This window comes from Mastigoproctus giganteus, chromosome 10 (genome assembly GCF_048544385.1).
Source record: "Mastigoproctus giganteus isolate SK-2022 chromosome 10, ASM4854438v1, whole genome shotgun sequence".
NCBI lineage: Eukaryota > Metazoa > Arthropoda > Arachnida > Uropygi > Thelyphonidae > Mastigoproctus > Mastigoproctus giganteus.
This window is the reverse complement of record NC_143584.1, coordinates 89,981,363-90,001,228: the sequence shown is the minus strand read 5'-3', so window position 1 is coordinate 90,001,228 and position 19,866 is coordinate 89,981,363. Positions and strand designations below refer to the sequence as shown.

Sequence of the window (19,866 nt, the reverse complement as noted above, 5' to 3'; positions counted from 1 at the left end):
AGGATGGCTGCCGTTCTTGAATTAAATGCGATCTTCCAGGGCAGATCAGAGGAGAAGGCGGGTAATTATCTTCCTAAAATTACTCTAAAATAAAATTTTCTCTCATTTTCCATTTCTGCATTATCTGCAAACAAAACACTGTTCCTATGTTCTCATTCCCTCCAAAAAAAAAGAAAAAAAAAAGGCTAGATTCATCCTTAGCAAATATTTATTATACACTGAATTATTTTCTCTTTCGATTGTTTATTGAATTAATTTGTTTCGAAATAATGTTAAGATTTTCTTCTGGAATCTGTAGTACTCTCATAAAGAATCTAAGTTGCAAACAAACAAAAAAAAAAAAAAAAAAAAAAATGGATAGCTTAATAACCCTGGAAGACCGGTTGAATGAGATCATCGTGAGAGAGAGATATTTCCTCTTTGTGGAACGGTGGGAAGGATTTGTCTGGCACATTTGCAACTGTTTATATATTTATTTCGGCTTGATCCTGCTGCGCTGTAAAAATTTAAGAGAAAATTCAGTATACCTCCGATGTATAAGTGGAACACTAGCAATTTTAGAAGAGTTAACACATTGATAGAGTGGAAGAGACAGTTTCAATATCAATACAAGCGACTGCGAGTTCGGTCTTTTGCTGAAAAGCTGGAGGATAGCACTAATTATTGCGAGCAGGTTTGTGATGGTGGATCTGCAGTGGTGATTAAGGGAATATTTGCTTAGTCTGGTAAAACAGATCACTTCTCTGGGTTTTCAAGAACAGGAAGTGTTTGCAATAGGTTTTAAATGGCTTACAGAGGTAGGCGAGCATCTTTTGACCAACAGACCCATGTTATAGTTGCTCGACTGAAAAGAAACAGTTGATGAGCACAGTATTAAAGATGACTACAAAAGGTAACTAAATGTACTGGCTTAGGCATTTTACGCAAGCCTCGACAGATGACTCGGCGGCGAATGGGGAAACCCTGGGTCTGCCACCAGTACACAAATGACACCTATACTTTAGGGTTAACCACTCGGGTACATCACACTTATTTTTTAAACAATTTTGTGCCTGTGAATCAACTAATTCGAAGATTATAGTTACTACTGGATATTGTTGTGATTGCTGACTGAATGAGTAATATTTCTTTGTTTCATTCACGCTGTGAGTATGGATAGGACTTATAGGAAAGTACAGAGAGGAGGGGAAAGAAGATGAAATTGGTTCCTTTCCCCCGCTACCGTCAAGACTTCCTAGAATACATGCAGAAGGAAGTAAAAAAGCAGGTGATAGCAAAAATCTCAAGGGAAAAGTTGTGAAGGGGGGAATTACCCCTGGGTTGAGTTCTGATATTAATGTAGGAGCTGGAACTAGTAACTCTGTAGTTAATGTTGAAACTGGCTCAATGGTAGTTATCGATAGACAGGCTGAACGTATGGATGAGGGGGTGCAAATAGAAAAAATTAGAGAAGATTTAGAGGATCCTCAGATAATTGCTGAACAAAAACTTACAGATTTATCTGATATATCATCTGATGGTTTGAGTGTTGACATTTTTTTTGGCGACTTCAGTCGGAAAAGCACAGGTACAAATGTTCCCGAAAGCGATATTATTGTGTGTAATATTCATGAGCAACGATGGCGGTACGGAGATATTAACACAATTTATGAAACGAAACTTAAGAAATTAGTTGTTGATTATACTACTAACGAAGCAAATAAAGTTACCAAGGCGGCTTCTAACTTCTTTTTGGAGAAGCGGGTAGATATGGAGATTGTTACGACTGCGCTCTTAATAGATAACAAGCGGTTAAAGGCTAAGAATGAAGAATTGCAATTACGTGTAAATTTGTTTGATGATTTAACACATGGACAACCCATGATGACAAATTTGGTGGAACAGCATATTGTTTCTTATGCAGATAAGGTTAAAGCACATAGTGATCAGAAAGCAGAAATCGGAAATAAGGCAGGGATTAAACATAAGGGGAGTACTGTTAATGAAACCATACAGAAAAAGATGGACTTTAAGGACAGACATAAAAATACTCTCATTCTGAGAGCAGAAAGCAAGGCCCAATATTCTAATAGTAATGGTGTAAAGGAGGTTGTTGTTAAATTATTAAAGCAGGATATGAAAGATATCAAGATCAGACACCTTCGGATTATTAGAAATAAGGGAGTCGTAATGGAAACTGAAAATAGTACTAATTTGAACAGAACACTTCTAGTTGGTAAAGGGATAAAACATGCCAGGGTTAAATTTTCGAATCCGACTATTAGTGTATGATGTGTTAAAGGAACTTACAAAGGAGGAGATTATGGCAGATATGAACTGTAAGAACTTTAAAGATTATGGTTATACGGAAAGTGAGGTTCAGCAGGGAGTCACTTTCAGATTTAATACAGGAACAAAAGCAAAAGTTACTAATTGGGTTATAGGGTTGTCACCCAAACTTTATAAATCGGATTTTTTGAAAATGACAGAATATTTTTGGGCTTCAGCTCTCATAAGTTTCGTAGATCTACTGTAGTTAGTAAATGTTTTAAATGCCTTGGCTATGGGCATTCAGCTGTGTATTGTACTCATAAGGTAGCGTGTGGTTTGGTTTGTTTGGATTTTTTTTGGGTAGCGTGTGGACATTGCGCGCAAGGCGGACACATATTTGCTGACTGTCCTAATAAAGAGTCAGAGGCTAAGTGTATTAACTGTAAGCGGAAGGGAAGACATTGTGAGCACTCTGTACGGGACAATAAATGTCCTGAATATATTAGGACTTTAGAGTTGGCCAGTTTAAGGGTTTGTAATGAATAATAATCATATAAACAGAAGGTTGGAACTGAATAACATGTTAAATAAGGAGAAGGTTATTAAGATTATGCAGCTGAATGGGCAAAAATTCAGATCTGTTTTATAGATGAAGCTAGGGTGGCAGTGATTGAAAAAGATTTTGATATTTTATGTTTGCAGGAACCATATGTAGGTACTTTTGGAGGACATTTTAAAGTCGCAGGTTTTCCTGTTAGTTCTAGGGTTATACGTAACACTGACTGCAAACCTACGACTGCAATAGTTGTCTTCAACAAAAATTTAAATATAACAGTCATTTCAAAATTATGTACTCAATGTACTACATTGCCTACATGTTTCAAGTGTTACAATTTCCTTTTACTTATTGTCCTCCAACAATGAGTATTGATGTATCTATCCAGTATTTGGAAAGAGTCACGGAGTTTATATCTGGCAGTAATGTCGTTTTTACAATTGACAGTAATGCTAAATCATCTTTGTGGTATAGTAACACAACTGATAGTAGAGGTGTAGCTTTTGAGGAGTTTATTTTCTGCCATAACTTGACTGTTTTAAATGTCAGTGGTAAGCCAACCACTTTTGATAATGTCCATGGCTATTCAAATATTGATATTACCTTGGTGTCTCAGCTTTTGGATAGAAAATGTTTTCTGTAGTATGTAGTCACTGATTACACTAACAGTGATCACAGAGCTATTGTGTTCAATTTATCTTTGGTAAATAGATATTGTGATCAGGAGGTATTTAATGAATGTATCAGATTTAATTACAAAAGAATTAATTGGGACAAATTTAAAAGTTTCTTGAATGACAGGTTTTCTTATTCAACTGATGATTTTAATAACCTAAATGCAATAGAATATGCTTATTTTGTGCAGACATCATTGTAATTAGCATTATTATTTGCAACCAAAAAGAAGAAGGAAGTGTATAGAAGAGTACCTTTGTGGTCTAATGAGTTGGCTGACTTAAGGAAAGAAGTTTTCAATTTAAGGAAAACATATCAGAGGTATAGGATATGGGGTTTCAATGAAGCTGTTAGGTTTAAGGAGTTGTATAAAGTGAAAAGGAAGCTTTATCATAAATCAATATATAAACATAAGATGAAAGCATGGAGAGGTTTAGTATTCACTGTAGGGAATAATGACCCTTGGGGTCTTTTGTTTAAATTAACAAGAAACAAACTGAATGTTAATAATTTGATTTATACTGTGAGAAATGGCATCACTGAAACACACAATTGGACATCAACAGTTCAGGCTATCACTGATAAACTGTTTAGGGTGGATTGTGCAGCAGATGACAATACTGTGCAAAGTAGTGTTATGAGTGAAAACAGTGTTTATTGTGGTCCTTCAAACACAGTTTTATTTGATATTGTTGAGTTTAAATTGATAACTTCTAAGTTAAATTGTAGTAAAACACCGGGTTTAGATATGGTAGAAAACAGTAGTATAGTTAAAGCTGTTGAACGTTTCCTTGAAATTATTCTAAAAATGTATAATAAGTGTTATGTGGAGGGAGTCTTTCCAGGTTTCTGGAAGATTGCCCTATTAAAATTAATTCATAAACCAGGGAAGGAATTAACTGATCCAAGAGCTTACAGGCCTATTTTAACTTGGGCAAGATATTTGAAAGATTATTGTTAGTAAGATTGGAGTTTTTGTTTAACACTGCTAATGTAACTTTTCCTTACCAGTACGGTTTCACGAAAAACTGTTCTGCGGAGGATGCTATAAATGACTTGGTAATTTATTGTAGACTTTCTTCTAATAAATATGTGTTAGCTCTGTTTGTGGACTTTGAAGGCGCTTTCGACACAGTGTGGTATGAGAGCGTCCTTCAATCTCTGCGAGCGATTAATTGTCCTGATTTGTTATATTACACTGTTAAAAATTATTTATGTGGAAGAAGAATTTTGGTTAGATCTCAACATTTAGAGTATAAAAGGGATATAGCTAGAGGGTGTCCACAAGGGTCAGTTTTAGGTCCAGTATTCTGGAACCTAGTTCTTAATCAATGGCTTCAAACTGAGTCAAGGGAGTGCCACAAATGGCATATTCTGATGACTTGGTTATTTCTGTTCAAGGAAACTCTAGAATGGAAATAAAATGAATAATGTAGTTAACACCTTGATTGAATGGACTAAAAACAATAAACTCACGGTATCATCTAGTAAGACAGTAATGATGATATTCAGGGGGAAGTTAGATTATGGTAGGCCCCTAAGTTACATATAAATGATAAACAAATACCCTTACTATCTAAGGTGAAGTATTTAGGAATAATTATAGACGACAGATTGTTATTTACTGCACACCTTAAAATTAAAAGTTTTACAGCATCTATTGTCCGTATCACTATATCAGACTGGGGACTAGGAAAAAGTGTTCTAAGTCTGTATTATAAGGCGATTTTTATTCCTATTATTGTGTATGCGGCTAATGTTAAGTTCCAGAAGAAATTACTATCAATTCTAAGAGTCATGCTTTTGACTATAGTGAGAGCATGTAAAACTGTATCAACTAATGCACTGCAGGTTTTAGCTGGGGCACTTCCTTTAGATTTGATGGTAGTATTCAGAGCTTTTGGATATTTTTTAAGAAAGGGTGAACAGATTACATTTTTGGGCATAACCAATGATTTAATGATAGATATCAAGAAAGAAAAAAGAAATATTCTTAGGAAATTAATTGATATTTGGCAGCAAAGATGGACTACTAGTGAAACTGGTGCTGTGACTCGTTTGTTCATTCCACTAGTTAATTTTAATTATGAAAACAAGTTGACTAAGTGGTTTTATTCTAATATTGAGACCTCTTTTATATTAACTGGTCATGGTTCTCTAAGACAAAAGTTATATCAGTGGTTTAGAGTCCCAACCATATTGTGAATGTAAAATGGTAGAGAGTTGGGAGCATGTTCTATATGAGTGTCCGCTATACGAAGAATACAGATATATATTAAGGGATAAATTTTCCAATTTTGATAAAGGTTTTGAATATTTATATGTTCAAAATCCAAGGAATATTATTTAAGCTTTCAAGAATATCATAGATTAGTCTTTCAAAAAAGAAAACCGTTGGCTGTTTTAATAGATACAATATAGATATTAGTGTTTTTTTTCTTTTCTAGCGGTCCGTGTTAGTCATGGTTGACTGATACTGAGTGCTGGAATTTTTGTTTTATTTATTTATTTTAAATTTAATTAATTTTTTGTTTTATTTTAAATTTTTTTGTGTTATTTACTTATTTATTGTATTATTATTTATTTTTATTACTTTATTTATGTTATTTATTATTATTTTTTATTATTATATATATATTTTTTTTTTTGCTGGCTTCCAGGTTTGGGCAGCCTGGGAGCAGGATTGATGGCACCCACCAGTATTGCACTACCTCTGGTGGGTGCGGGATTTTTAGTGCAAATTGCACTGACAGAGCAATAGACCCTGGCCCGGCTTTATGTCTTACGGATGGACACCAGGTATTAGGCACTCAGATAGCACTTGCTCCCTGGTGGCAAAGGGGCCTGTGTTTATTATTTTTTATTGATACAGAATATATCGGTGGAGATGGACCTTAGTCTGGGTGCCACCCTTGACATGTATACATACAATACAAAATACACTTATTTTAATGACTGAATTTCAAACAAACTGGGCTGAAAGCGATGTAATTGCTGTTTTAATATAAATCGGGGGTATACATAAATGACAAAGCTGCTTTTTATGATTTATTTTTCTTAGAAAGCATATATGATTATAGCCCTTCGGATAATTTTACACTGACATACGAGTAACTCTTTACGATTGACTTAGAGTTTTCTAGTAATCTGTGTACTTGTGATTTTTTTAAAACCATTTCTGTACTAAATTTGTTCAGCTGAAATATGCTTCTTATTTCAAAAGCTAAATTAAATAAAACGATGAACATCTATCTTTTTCTTTTTCAGCGTGCTGTTAATTTATAGTCGAACTATTTGACTGCAAAAGAGGAACGATTATGAATTAACTAGAAAGAATATATTCTCGTCTAAGAACTGATTTGACTTAAGACTCATTCCAGAGGCAGCTGAGAAGTACTACTTCACAAACTAATTACTAGGAAAGTGATTCGATTTAAAAATGAAAAAAAAAAAAATAATAATAATAAATAACAAAAGGGATCTTCAAACAACACGTCCAAGAATTCTGCTACTACCACGTGATTTCTTTCTTTCTGCTAAAGGCAGAAAAAGGGTGGAGCAGGGAAAAAAAAAATGTGGAAGTTCATTGATCCTTGAAGCAGTACGTCATTACATATGCGTGACCTACTTCGGAAAATGAATCGCCAACAAATTACGTTCTTGCAATACTACAGAATACTCTGCAGAAATATCTGCTGCGATTGATTTGAATGCGATCACCAGTCTCTCCGCCTATTATTCAACGTAAGATAAGGAACAAATGACAGTTATAACGGAGATGTGTCATTGCAGTCTCCGTTATCAAATATGCTATGGTGAGGAACGTCTGACCTATTAGAAGTGACACACTGATGTGAATGTTCTGAGGTGGCCAACAGTAAATAATACTACACAGCTTATTTATTGTGCTGTAGACGAAATCATCGGTAATGCGAAAATTATAATTAGAAATGGGGTGGGCAATAATTAAACAAAACTTGTTGCAAATTCTTGCTGATTTTAACACTTCTTTAAGGCAGACATGTAATTCTCAACTACTTCGTAAAAATTGAGCTTATAAAAACTAAGCTCAACAGAAAATGAAGTTCATTAAGCGATACCAGCTGATAACGGAAGTTACTAACCAACGTTTAATTATGACTAAGCTAATTAGCTCCCAAAAATGAAGAAGCACTTGCTGTACAAGCTATACGTAAGGAATATGTGGAAATCACAATGTAAGTCTTCCGCTCTAACTCTCTATGACTATGCTGAATTATCTCATCCATGATTTAAACGAGATGTTAGTTATAACTGAAAAAGTCATTACCATCAAACATTCTTAAATTTAGGTTTCACCTCCGCCCCAAAAAAAAAAAAAAATATTATTGAAATTTTTTCTAAACAAGGTGATCCAAATGAAACTTTCACAACGGCGGCCGCGTAAAACAGGTATAATTGCTTATATACACTCTTATAACGTCTGGAAATGCATCATATCATTGTTTGATTACCCCCCCCCCCCCCCCCAATCGTAGCCTCAGTAAGAGTATGCAGGAAAAAGTCGAATTGTCAGCAACCTCCACCAGAGAACTGTCGGCGGGTGTCAGTCACTGAACACGCTTGGCTACCTCTCTGTCACAGGTATGAAGCGAGTAAGGATAATTTCTCAAGGAAAGTTCGCTTATGTCGATAATTGTTTGTGTTGACCCCTCTAAACGGTACACTTGAACGCTGAAGCTAGTTTTGTAAGTACGTGCCATTACAGTATTTGCAGCACGGTGGCCGATTTCCTGTGAAACGTTTAGTCGGTAGTATTACTTTCAAGTACTTCACTCGCATGGAGGTTAAGCAGCGAGTCGACCAGCTAACCTCCCCCCCCCCCTTCTCAACCTGCACGTGAACCTGTTTGCGAAGCTGATGCTGGTCACTGGTTGGCACACTGCCCATCGTAAGCAGCATTTGTTCTCTAAGAAACTATTCGGAGCAAGGGGGACATCCCATTGGTGCATATTCACAGTTTTGTCGAATAACATGAATGTTGCCATGGAGAGAGAAAAAAGGTAATGAGGCAACAGAGATCGCAGATTATTAACAAAGAAAACTCTAAAGGATAGTAGTGAGAGTGGAGAAAATGCCAAGGAGCTACACGAGGATGGTGTGACCAAGTGGTAATAGAAACGCCACGTACAGAGGGGTGAGCTTGCATGTTTATCAGCGTGTGTGGCGAGGATTTCTCATCCCACCTGCCAGCACACTCGTGCCGTGACATGGGGAAGCACAGGCCCGATAGCTGTACTTCAACGCTTTCCTTGCAAGGCTGGAAAAAACCGGAGCCAATGTAAGTAGCTTCCGCAGTATTGAAAGTCTCTTGTCTTGGTTTAACTTCTGAATTCACGCACTGCATCTGTTATGTCTTAGACTCAGTCATATTCATCAGGTATAACACAGATAATACGTGGGACCTTAGGATACGAAATATTACCAGTTGTCAAGTATTAGGAATACCAACTTAAGAACTTCATTTCTTCATGGAGCGTCACCATTTCGTGCACTAGAGAAGCTTCCATACCAGCACCTGTCAATCACGGACAAGAAAAAAAATTTAAAAATGAGCAGTTCTGTATTTAAAATAAAAATCAACGCGGGACAATAAAATTCTGAAAATCCAATGGGGTATACATGCACTTACAAAGATAGAAAAATTGTGGTCATGGTAAGTCCTTCTTTAGAGCTAGCTGAGATGGCTTGCAATATTTCGGAAATATTTTCGCATGAATGGCATTTCAGAAAACTTGCCTTAACCTTCAGGGCATCAGTAAATATGTTCTATTAGCGGCGCAGCGTGGCCAAACCAGGGAGGGGCGACGGGAATATCATGAATTATTTTACCAACTAGTGATGGCGTTCGAACCTCCTTAATGGAACTATTGGCACTTCCATATTATTTTCCCACCGTGGGCAAGGATACCTAATATTTTTGTAGGCACTTAGTTTCGTAAGCGTCCAGTTAACACAACAGCCACTGTGGATACATTATTTATATAAAGGCAACATACCTTAAACTGAATTACACTTACAGAGTCACTCACGAGAATAAAGAATGCGAACTATATTTCTGCATCAGATTTAAGTAGTAATGGCCATGAGCATTGTTAGGTACACCATACGTATACGCCAAAACCAAAATGCCTCCTCTGCATCTCTAGCTTTAAAAGACTTTTGCAACACGTGAGTGGAAATTATGAGTCCTGTCTGTGTGCCTTGTATCAGGAATTTCCTGTTCATACCGGAATGTTATGCAAATGCAGTAATCGAGGTCGTACGTTGCGATCTAGTTCCGACTACGCTCCTTTCCGTCAGTTCAGTTTTGAAACAGGTCTGATGTCTTTTGTGATGCGTTCCTATCAGACTAGGCGTCGTTTTATTGGGGTGAGAAGAGCCATATCTTGTTGTGAGCAATTTCGTAAGTTTGGAGATGGTATCTGTGCACGTGTTATAATGTTGCTACCGGAATTCTGACGGCAATATTAAAAAGATTTTCAGAAAGTTTCACAGTAGCAATAAGCCTTTGCGAATGACGTTGTTCCTGTCTCGCAAATGCACGCGAAGCACGATGGAAATCACTTTCAAGACGTTCACTAAATTTCTAATGGATTGGCCCAAGAAGGAGAAAACGTAAATTCAACAAACGGCTAGCTAACTGCTGAAAAAAAAAATAATAATAACGAACGGCTATCAAAAGGCGCAATCCCTTTACAAGACAATGGGCCATGTGTGAAAAACGGTGCTGCCACTCTTCCAGTATTTTGCTAGTGTTGTCTTTGGTTTACGTGATTATCTGCATTCATCAGGGGTATATTCATAAATAGATACAGTGTAAAAAGAGCAAGAGAAAAAAGTGTTATGTATCGATGGCGTTCGTTCAACCTCGGAGCAGTGAAGGCGAAAGTGCTTCACCTAGAAGGTAAGTTTGTCTGACTATCAGTGTGCTGATGACAGAGTGCATATAAAAGATTGCTAGTTTTTTGTTGTTGTTTTGTTACCTGTAAATTGTTTACAACTTTGTTATAAGCCAAAATAAGGACATGTTTCTGGGATGAAACTGGAAAACTGTGATACTATTATTATTTTATATTATATAGGAAAGTCAATCGAAATCTCAACTGATATTTTTAGGGTCCATTTTTTTTTTTCCTTTTCGTAATATTTTATGGGGCATCAGCAGTTTAATATTTTTAATTCATTAAAAAGTAAAACAGGGTTGTTCCTTAGAATTCTCTAAACTGACTATTTGTAACCACTGAAATTAGTATGGGTTCTCACCTCAGAAATTACTCATTACTCCTTTTCCAACACATAAGTATGTTTGTTTAGCTTCTATATATAATAAGCGAAATGAGTTTTAAGAATGTTAATCATTATTGATATTGTTAAATATGCAAAAAGAGACGCTTCCTGAAGTTCAATCTCCTTTCCAGTTCATTTAACTTTTTTTTTTTTTTTTATCTGGACGAAACATTATCCTTCCCTCACTGGATAAGGGGTCGACCAACATCTATTGCCAACTAAAAGAAGAAACGATAACTGCATATTCCGATTATTTTTAATTTGTTTAATTATTTTTACAGTATTTTATAAGGGGCAGTAGCCATTACAAACTTCATATTTAAGACTTCCTTCCATCCTCACTTAGCGTTAAAGGGTGATCACCACTTGAATAACGAAACGAATAACAACATGCATTGGCAACCGTTTCTTGTCACAGATTCTGCTGCTATCAGAAACAGTCTTTTACACTTTCACAGGCCATCAATCCGATTGGTTAAAAAGACGTTATTCTTCGACACCTATCACGAATCTTACTGGTAATAGGTGTGAGTGGCAGCAGCCGCTATTATTATGTGATAAAATAGGTATTCACACGCATGACCCTAACCATTATGACCACCCCTCTCTCCACGAATGGAAGCATCCCATAGGACATATTACTAGTAGTAGTAATAGAGGCATCTGATGAAAGAAAGCAAGCGTGTGAGCTTATGTAGCATCAGTCAAAAAAAAAAAAAAAAAAAAAAAAAACAATTTCACACATCCATTTCCTCTTGCCCAGTTCCACCTTGAATTTATTTAAGCTATCAACTTCCACAACGACAGATGGAAGATTGTTCCTGCAATTAACAGGAGCCGCAGTGCGTAGCACACGCTTCTTGATTAGACCGGGATTCGAGCCCGTGACCACCAAACACGGAGGATGCGGTAAGTTCAGGAAATGACCACTGCATATCCCCGGAGCAATATGGCCTTTGTTGCTAATGCTCATAAAAAAAAAAAAACACAATTTTCTGTGTTTACGAAATTTTCTGACAACTATTCTACAACTGTCTTAACTCCATTTGAATTTATGCCCCCTCAGGTTCGTAATCTGTGCAAGCGGAAGAATTCCATCAGAATTCAGTGTGTTCAACCCATTCAAGGCGCCTTATACACCTCAATCAGATCACCTCGCAGGTGTCTAGTCTCCAGCCGCTGCAATTTGCAGAACTTAAGCCTTTCTTGGTAAGAGGACCCCTTAGTCCCCCTCACCAATCTTGTTGTCCTTCTCTGTACACGCTCAAGCAACTCTACATCCTTCCTAAAATGAGGCCTCCAGACTGTACGCAGTATTCAAGGCGCGGCTTGACCATTGCTTTACACAAAGTGATAATCACCTCCTTTTGCCTACTAGCAAAATTCATCTGCCCAAATTTTTTAGATCCTGTTGCAGTGGCACACTGCCATTACTGTCATTAACAACCCTGCCAACCTTTGTATCATCTGCAAACTTCGACATTAAGCCTGATATACCTTCATCAATTTCATTTATTAATACAGAAAACAACAACAGGCCCAACACCGAACCCTGGGGGACTCCACTTAACAACATTAGTCCACAAGATCAGTGTCCATTGATTGCCACTCCCAGCTTCTCCAACTCAACCACTCTTTTATCCATTGTAGCAACTTGTCCTTATTACCATACTGCTCCAATTTTTACAGTAGTCTTCCATGCGCAAGTGTCAAAAGCATTCCTGAAATCCAAGTATATGATATCAAATTTTTTTTGCATACAGTTCCTTTGTAACCACAAGTGTCCAATCAAATTTATCAGACAAGACTTTCCCTTAAAAAAAACCCATGCTGTGTCTGAATTATTGTCTAGATGATCCTGCAATGCATCTTTAACCAATGACACCATTATTTTCCCCTGGAACAGAAGTTAAACAAATTGGTCTGTAATTACTCGTGTCACCTTTAATCCCCCTTTGGGAATTGGGGATACATTTGCACATCTCCAGTCCATGGTGACTTCCCCTGAGTCCAAGGAAGCTCTCATAATTATGGCTAATGGTTTGCTTACTTTCTTTGCCGCCTCATTTTATAACTGGATAGATCCCATCCACCCCAGGTGCCTTTCTTATCTCATAGGAGTGATGTCACAGAACAGCGCATCATATATGGTGACGGCACGTGTAGTGCCCGTTATTCCTTCAGTTCTAGCCTGTCAGTACATTTTTTTTTTTCCAATTTGGAAATGGAAGGACCTGACGGAGTTCGAAACGGGGCATGATTTGCGGTGCAATGAAGGCGGCGGCCAGCATCTCAGCAACTGCGACTGTTCGAGCTCCGCCTCTGTGAAGGAGTGGCGGCTATGGTCCGAAGATGGGACACAATCACCCATTGTGTCTGGATGGGTTTACCATCACAGAGGTGACAGTCCAGGTGAATGGCTGTTGGCACGTGCTGTTCGGGACAACAGACTGTTTGTAGTTTGCCCTAAATTAACTGAAGACAACCAGGCTGCACGGAGAAAGGTTTCCGAGCACAACATCCAGCGGAACATCCTTGTGGGTAGGCCTACAGAGTAGACATACCCACATATGCCCATGGTGACAGACTATCATGGGGCACTCTTCCTGGACATTGGACGACTGGAAAAATCGCCTGGTGTGATGAATCAAGGATCCAGCTCGACCATGCCGATGGGCAGCTGCATATTTGATGGCGAACAAGTGAACAACTGCAACCAGACAGCAGCTGAAAGAGGCTGTCGGAGAAGACATTGTGGTTTATAGAATGTTTTCGTGGATGTCACTTGATATCATTTGACTCTGATCATGTCCCAATATTTGTAACTGCATTACCTACCAGCCCCCAAGTTAGAACCCAGAAGGACAATAAAAAAAAGGTTGACATCACTATCCTCAACTTACTTGATGTAGACAAGGGCATCAGAGCCGCCTCTCTCATTTCCTGTGAGGCGTTAGAGACTTGTGACCCAGAACTTGCTGGGAACATTCTCACAAACTGGATCAACACGGTTGCCAAATATGCTGCCTCTAGAAAAATCACCATCAGTCCATATACAAGACTTTGGTGGAATTCAGAACTCAAAATGAGTTTCCAGCTGAAGAAACAGCTCCATGGCACACGGAAACAGTCGCAAAATGTCAATAACCGCATCATTTATTCAAGGGCACGGGCTCAATTCAACCACCTGAAATCTTGAAATCTCAGGCAATCAAATTTTACGTTAACCGTGATCTGGCTAAAGCGAAAATTTCATACAAGGAAGTAAATCTTCACTTTTCTCTGCAACTTGATATAGAATTGTGGCTCGATTTCGTCACAAGATTTAATCGTAATCCTGCACTGCAACTCTCAGATCTGACCCTCCCAACAGAGCCCACCCAGCACGAAGTGTTGAATACCATTCGGATCACAAAACAACAGCTGATCGTAGCCATCAATTCTCTACCTGCCTCGTCAATCACTGGTGATGATGGAGCTACCCAATTTATGCTCAAATGCCTAAGTTCGAACATTATTCAGTCACTTTTAATTATCTTCAATCAGTTACTCTCGAACCAGATTTTCCCACAGCAGTGGAAAAACTATCTCAGCAAACCTTTAGCTAAAGTTCAGTCGCCATCGCAACCTAAACACAACCGAACGATCTCCAACTCCTCCAGCCTGCTGAAACTCCTGGAGAAGGCCTTACTCTCCATCCTCACTAATCAGATCTTGCCCAGTAATCCAAACCAAATTCACTACTCCCTTCCAAACAGATCAGCGATCACCAATCTGCTAGCGACCACGAGTACTACCTTGTCAGCATTTGAGAAAAGGCAAGAACTAACTAGCTATTACTTACTTAGACATAGAGGCCGCATTTGATGCCGTCCAAGTAAACCAACTTCTTACTCTCCTGAAATGCCACTTCCAGATCACAGGGAACATTATGCTTTCTCTCCTCTCTTCTGCATGACAGAATTATAAAGCTTCATACAGGAGATCGCACCATTACAAGATCCGTCACTGCAGGAGTTCCACAAGGAGGGGTCCTTTCGGGCCTTCTGTTTTCATCTGGTTGTCCTCACTGGTTGCACATTCTCGGTGTGTATTGAGCTATGGGGATGATATCAAGATACTCACTCCTCCCATCATTCCCAGTCAAGACCAATATCTGGTAAAATCGGAAATTAACACACTCTCACGGCAGTCAGATCTTACCTCTGCCAGTTCGGGCTGAAGATCAATCCTGCTAAGTCCGAATTCATGGTGTTTTCACTGAAGCAAACTATATCTCTCCAGCCTTCAGTTGGCAACGCCCTCGTCCCAATTGTGTCCAGTCATCGTGATCTAGGCATTGTTTGACTCCAAACTTCGATTTAACGCCCACTTAAACATGATCCTCACACGTGCTTCAAGACTCCGGTGAATAGCAAAATAACGTTCTACATATCGCCGATAAAAAGACAACCGCGAAGTACATGACAGTAATTTTTCCACCTTTACTCCATGCTGCTGAAATTTGGGCCTCAGCGACACCGTCAATAAAGAAACTACTCTTTGCAGCAGAATTCTGCTCCTAAAGTGGGTCAACAGGAATCGCAACCTTCTAGCTCTGATTCGCACCACGCAGCTTGCCGACTCTCTCAAGATTCCACGGTTTCCCACCTTAATCGACGACCAACGCCTTCTAGCAGTCAAGATGATAACAGGCATAACTGCAACACCTTCATTCTTGGATACCTGTGGCTGGAGGATTCCCCCCTGCTGTCCTTAGGGCCAATCCCGAGCTCTAGCCGCGTTCAGCACGACTCCATCTCTCGAACAGGTTCCTCCCTCAGCAGATGCTCAAGCAAACCCAGGCACTTGATGCCGACCTGAACAAATTCACCGTTTACCGGACATACCGGAAAAAGATTGACTAGCAAGACTAATCAGCAATGACTGATCTGTTTCTGTTTGATTGAGCTGGTGCTCTTATCTCGACTTTAAGCCAGTTCGATCACACCTAACTCTTGTGAGGAGTTCTCCCATTTGTATTGAAATATGTTTTCATTTGTATAGTTACCTTTTTTTCATTCTGTAAATAATTGTTCGAGTATCCCGGAAGTATCGGGAGGCTGTAAACTCCTGACTTTGACCGTGAAGGGCAATAAAGATTATCTCTCTCCTCTCATCCCCAATGAACACACCATCACCACTAGATCCTACCTCGGTATTGTATCAAATCAAGTTTTTCTTTACATAGTCACCGTGTATGTAGATGGCACTGGACTATTTCAGCAAAACAACGCCCATCACAAGGCCTGCATTGTGCAGAGATGGTTCAAAGATCATGCCTAAGCATTTTAGGTGTTTCCTTGGATGCCAAATTGCCCAGACATCAGTTCCATCGAACATTTGTGGGATGCGGGAAACGCAGCATTCGCTACCCTCGCTCCGTTGCGAACCCCTGGATGTCCATTTATCCAGCTGGTCTAGGTTATCCGAGGAGACTTTCCGCGGTCTCGTGAAATCGATGCCATGCCGGTTACAAGCGGATATCACGGTGAAATGCGGCCCAGCACGCTATTAGGCAGATAGTCATTAGTTCGTAAGTGTATTTCAGGCTATACAGGTCGTTTCAAAAATGGTCAATAATTTAAAGGTGAAAAGTACAAACTAAAATAAGTAAAAAAGTCCCAGTGAACATCGGGCTGCAAATGAACCGTTTTCAAGATAATGCACATTTTCTGTTAAGATCCGCCACTGACTGTGGGAACACTGTTTAGCAAAAAGCTGTCAATCCTTTGCTAAGGGTGGTTTTATTAAACATAAGATAATACATTTTTAATTTTTGGTTTCAACACCACAGGATTTTACAGATGTTACAAAAGGTGTTCAAAATACTGTCCTTGCATCCGTACGCAATTTTGTAGTCTTTGCACTGAGTTGCGAATCCTCTCAGGCATTCCTGGGTCATTTCTGATTTGCTGAAAGGCTCCTTCAACCCGACGCTGCAGTTCCTCAATTGTGTTAATGTCAGAAGTGTACACCAAGCTTTATATATTACCCCAGATACAAAAATTCATAGGATTTAAGTCTGGTGATCTGGGAGGCCACATTACAGGCCCACCTCTACCTCTCCACCGTTGACCATACCTTCTAGTTAGATACCGAGCAAAATGTGCCTGTGCACCATCATGCATAAACCACATGTTCTGGCGTTGCTGAAGTGGAACATTATCATCATCAAGGAGGTTTGGAAGAACATTCTGCAGGAACTGAAGATACAGCTCTGCTGTTAGCCTGTTTGGCAGAAAGTGTGGTTCAATTAGACGGTCTCCTAGTAGTCCTGCCCAGATATTCAACAAGAAACGTTGCTGATGTATTAGGATTTTCGTCGGACCAAATGTACAGTTATGAAAATTAAAAATACTATCACGAGTAAACCCAGCTTCGTCAGTGAACAAAATGTTGTTTTAAAAATTGGGTGTTTAGGACACTCTTGTTGCATCTACTGGCAGAAGTTCACTCTGGGAGGGTAGTCTGTATTGCTGAGACCTTGTACACGCTGGATATAGTAGGGGTACAGTAATTGGAGATGTAAAATTTGCCACACACTGCCATGTCTCAGTACACGCTATTGCAGAGCAACCCTCCTTGTCGAAATTCTTGGATTTTTTTTTATTCTTTCTAACACCCTTTCCTCAACATCAGGTGTAATGATTCCGGGCCTACCTGCTCGTACTCAATGTGCGAAGCGCCTATGTTCTCTAAGGCGTTGATGTACCCTGAAGAATGTGCGCCTGTTGGGCTACCTTCGGCGGGGCAATGCTTCTTGGTACAAACGTGCCGCCTCGAGTGCACTGCCGTTGGCTTTACCATACAGAAGTGTGTATTTTTTTTTTTTTTTTTTTTTTTAAATGTAAACCCCAAACACGAGAGGTGTTAGAACCTATAGTACTTAGTACCGTGCTTGGGTTGGAGGTTTAGAAGACGAAAGAAGATATTTGTTGACATTAATGACATAATGTTAATAGTTTTAATCAAGTCAACTGAAAATTACGTCTTGATATCTGATTGTTGCAGCTATGATATGTTAATTTTTTTGGTACTGCTGTCAGGTAGACAGTTATTGTTCCACAAGATTATTCGAAATTGTTATACAAGATTAATCTAAAATATTAATTTTTTTTTAGTTTAAAAATTTGTCTTTTCCACTAATACCTTTACTCTTTTCTTCCTACTTTGCTTCTTTTCTCTTTTCCGGGGATGCCTTTTCTCTGATCCCCTTGCTTTCTATCCACTTTCCTTCCCCTCTATTTTTCATACTACTCCTATATCCCATTTCCTTTCTTTGAACACCTTGGGGCTCCCAGGCTTGCCTGATAGCCCCAGTAAGTCTCAGCTAGAAAGTGGACCCTGGTGCGCCTCGATGTGGCCAAGGTTGGGAGTCAGGGGACCAAATGTCCCCTGCCCCCTGGCTGCGAAGTCGCCAGGTGCGGGCACTCAACACTCAACATAACAAGGCAAATACTACACCTACATACACACCTTAACTTCACAACTGGGTCGTCATGTCTGCAATACTAGGGTACCTGCCCACCCACTGATGATAGGCCAATAGCCTTGAAACATGTCTGGGTGGTGGTACTCACTGAGAATAAGTAACAATAGTCTTCTCTATTAGTGAAGCGTTACTTATTTGAGGTAGTGCAGTATCATGGCAACTCGTCGTGAAGGCAGAGCACAATATGAGAAAGAGCAAATGATGCCCACAACAACTACTTTGTAGTTTTTTTTTAAGAGTGTCTATGGTGTATCTAAACACCGATATTATATATTTAAACAACTACATACATACATACACTTGCCGGCCTGGCCTTTTCAGATGCTACAGCAGCATATAGGGGAAACCCTGGAGACCGCAATTAAAACAAACACACCTTGACCTTGTGATGAGTACAACGAATAACTCTACAGAGCAATAGAGTGGGCCCGTAAATCAGAATGTCTTATAATGGGTGATTTTACCTTTCCAGATATTGACTAGAACTGGTTTGGCTAGAATTAACTAGAACTAATATTGACTAGAACTAGTTTGGTTACTCGCACACTAGAAAGCCTTTTATGGATTCATTGGATGACCGTTTTCTGCAGTAGCATGTTAGAGAGGTAACAAGAGAGAGCACTTCATTTGATAATCAGCAGTCATTCTTCATGCATTAAAGAATATGGAAATAAAAAAAACATTAGCTGGCAGATGTGATGTCGGATCATAGTGTGTATTGGTGTGGGTTTACTTAAAGATATAACTACCATCAAGGCTAAAGGGAATGGTTTTTGCTTTTATAAAGAAGACTGCAGTGGTCTCAGACAGTTTTTAAATTGTATATAATGGGACCAACTAATGTTTTTACTAGCAAATTCTAAATGGGAAACATTCAAGGAAATAATAATAGAAGCTACTAGGCTTTTCATGCCAACTAAGAAACGCTCTTCAAAACTAAATAATGTCAGATTAACTATTCAGACACGTGACAGAGAAGAAATATGCATATAAATTATCAGGTTATACAGAAGCCTATGGTAGATATAAAGTAGTCTGCAATAAAGTTAAAATGAAGGTTAGACAAGTCGAGGCTCATTACGAGAAGTATCTGGCAAAGAATGCCAAGAAAAGAAGCAGACTTCTTTTGCTTCTATTAACAATAGAATAAAGGCGTTGAATTACATTGATCTACTTGATGTCGATGGGTTAACTGTTGATGATCCTGCTCAGATTGCTGACAGTCTAAATAGGTGTTTTGCACCTATATTCGCATAGGAATTTATTAGGTAGGGTGATGCCAGAATTTTATCAAACTCTAACAGGGAGCTAAATGATTTTGTGATAACTGAGAGGAAAGCGAAAACGAAATTGTTTAAGCTAAACGTAAAAAAAAAGGAACCTGGAGTGGTGGGATCTATCCAGTTAAGGGAGGCAGCAAAGGAGGAAAGCAAACCTTAGCCATAATTTTAGGATTTAGTGTCAAACAACGTTAACTACAAAATTGCATTTTTCTTTGAGACTTTAGTTTTACTTTATACAA

General features: G+C 38.8%; 1 protein-coding gene across 4 annotated transcripts in view; it reads left to right on the top strand.

Annotated features, from left to right (window-relative positions):
* Window positions 1–8,491: 8,491 nt before the first annotated feature.
* Window positions 8,492–19,866, top strand: part of LOC150079143 (potassium voltage-gated channel subfamily KQT member 1-like) — a 334,431-nt gene continuing 323,056 nt past the window's right edge. For 2 of the 4 annotated variants that reach the window (XM_090383459.1, XM_090383461.1), the window contains exon 1: window positions 8,493–8,801. In XM_090383459.1, coding sequence (XP_090239585.1) covers window positions 8,668–8,801 — 134 coding nt within the window. In that variant the 5' untranslated portion in view covers window positions 8,493–8,667. Of the gene's footprint in view, window positions 8,802–9,780; window positions 10,428–19,866 lie in introns of those variants that run through there. The other 2 variants (XM_090383460.1, XM_090383462.1) reach the window with 2 other exon arrangements.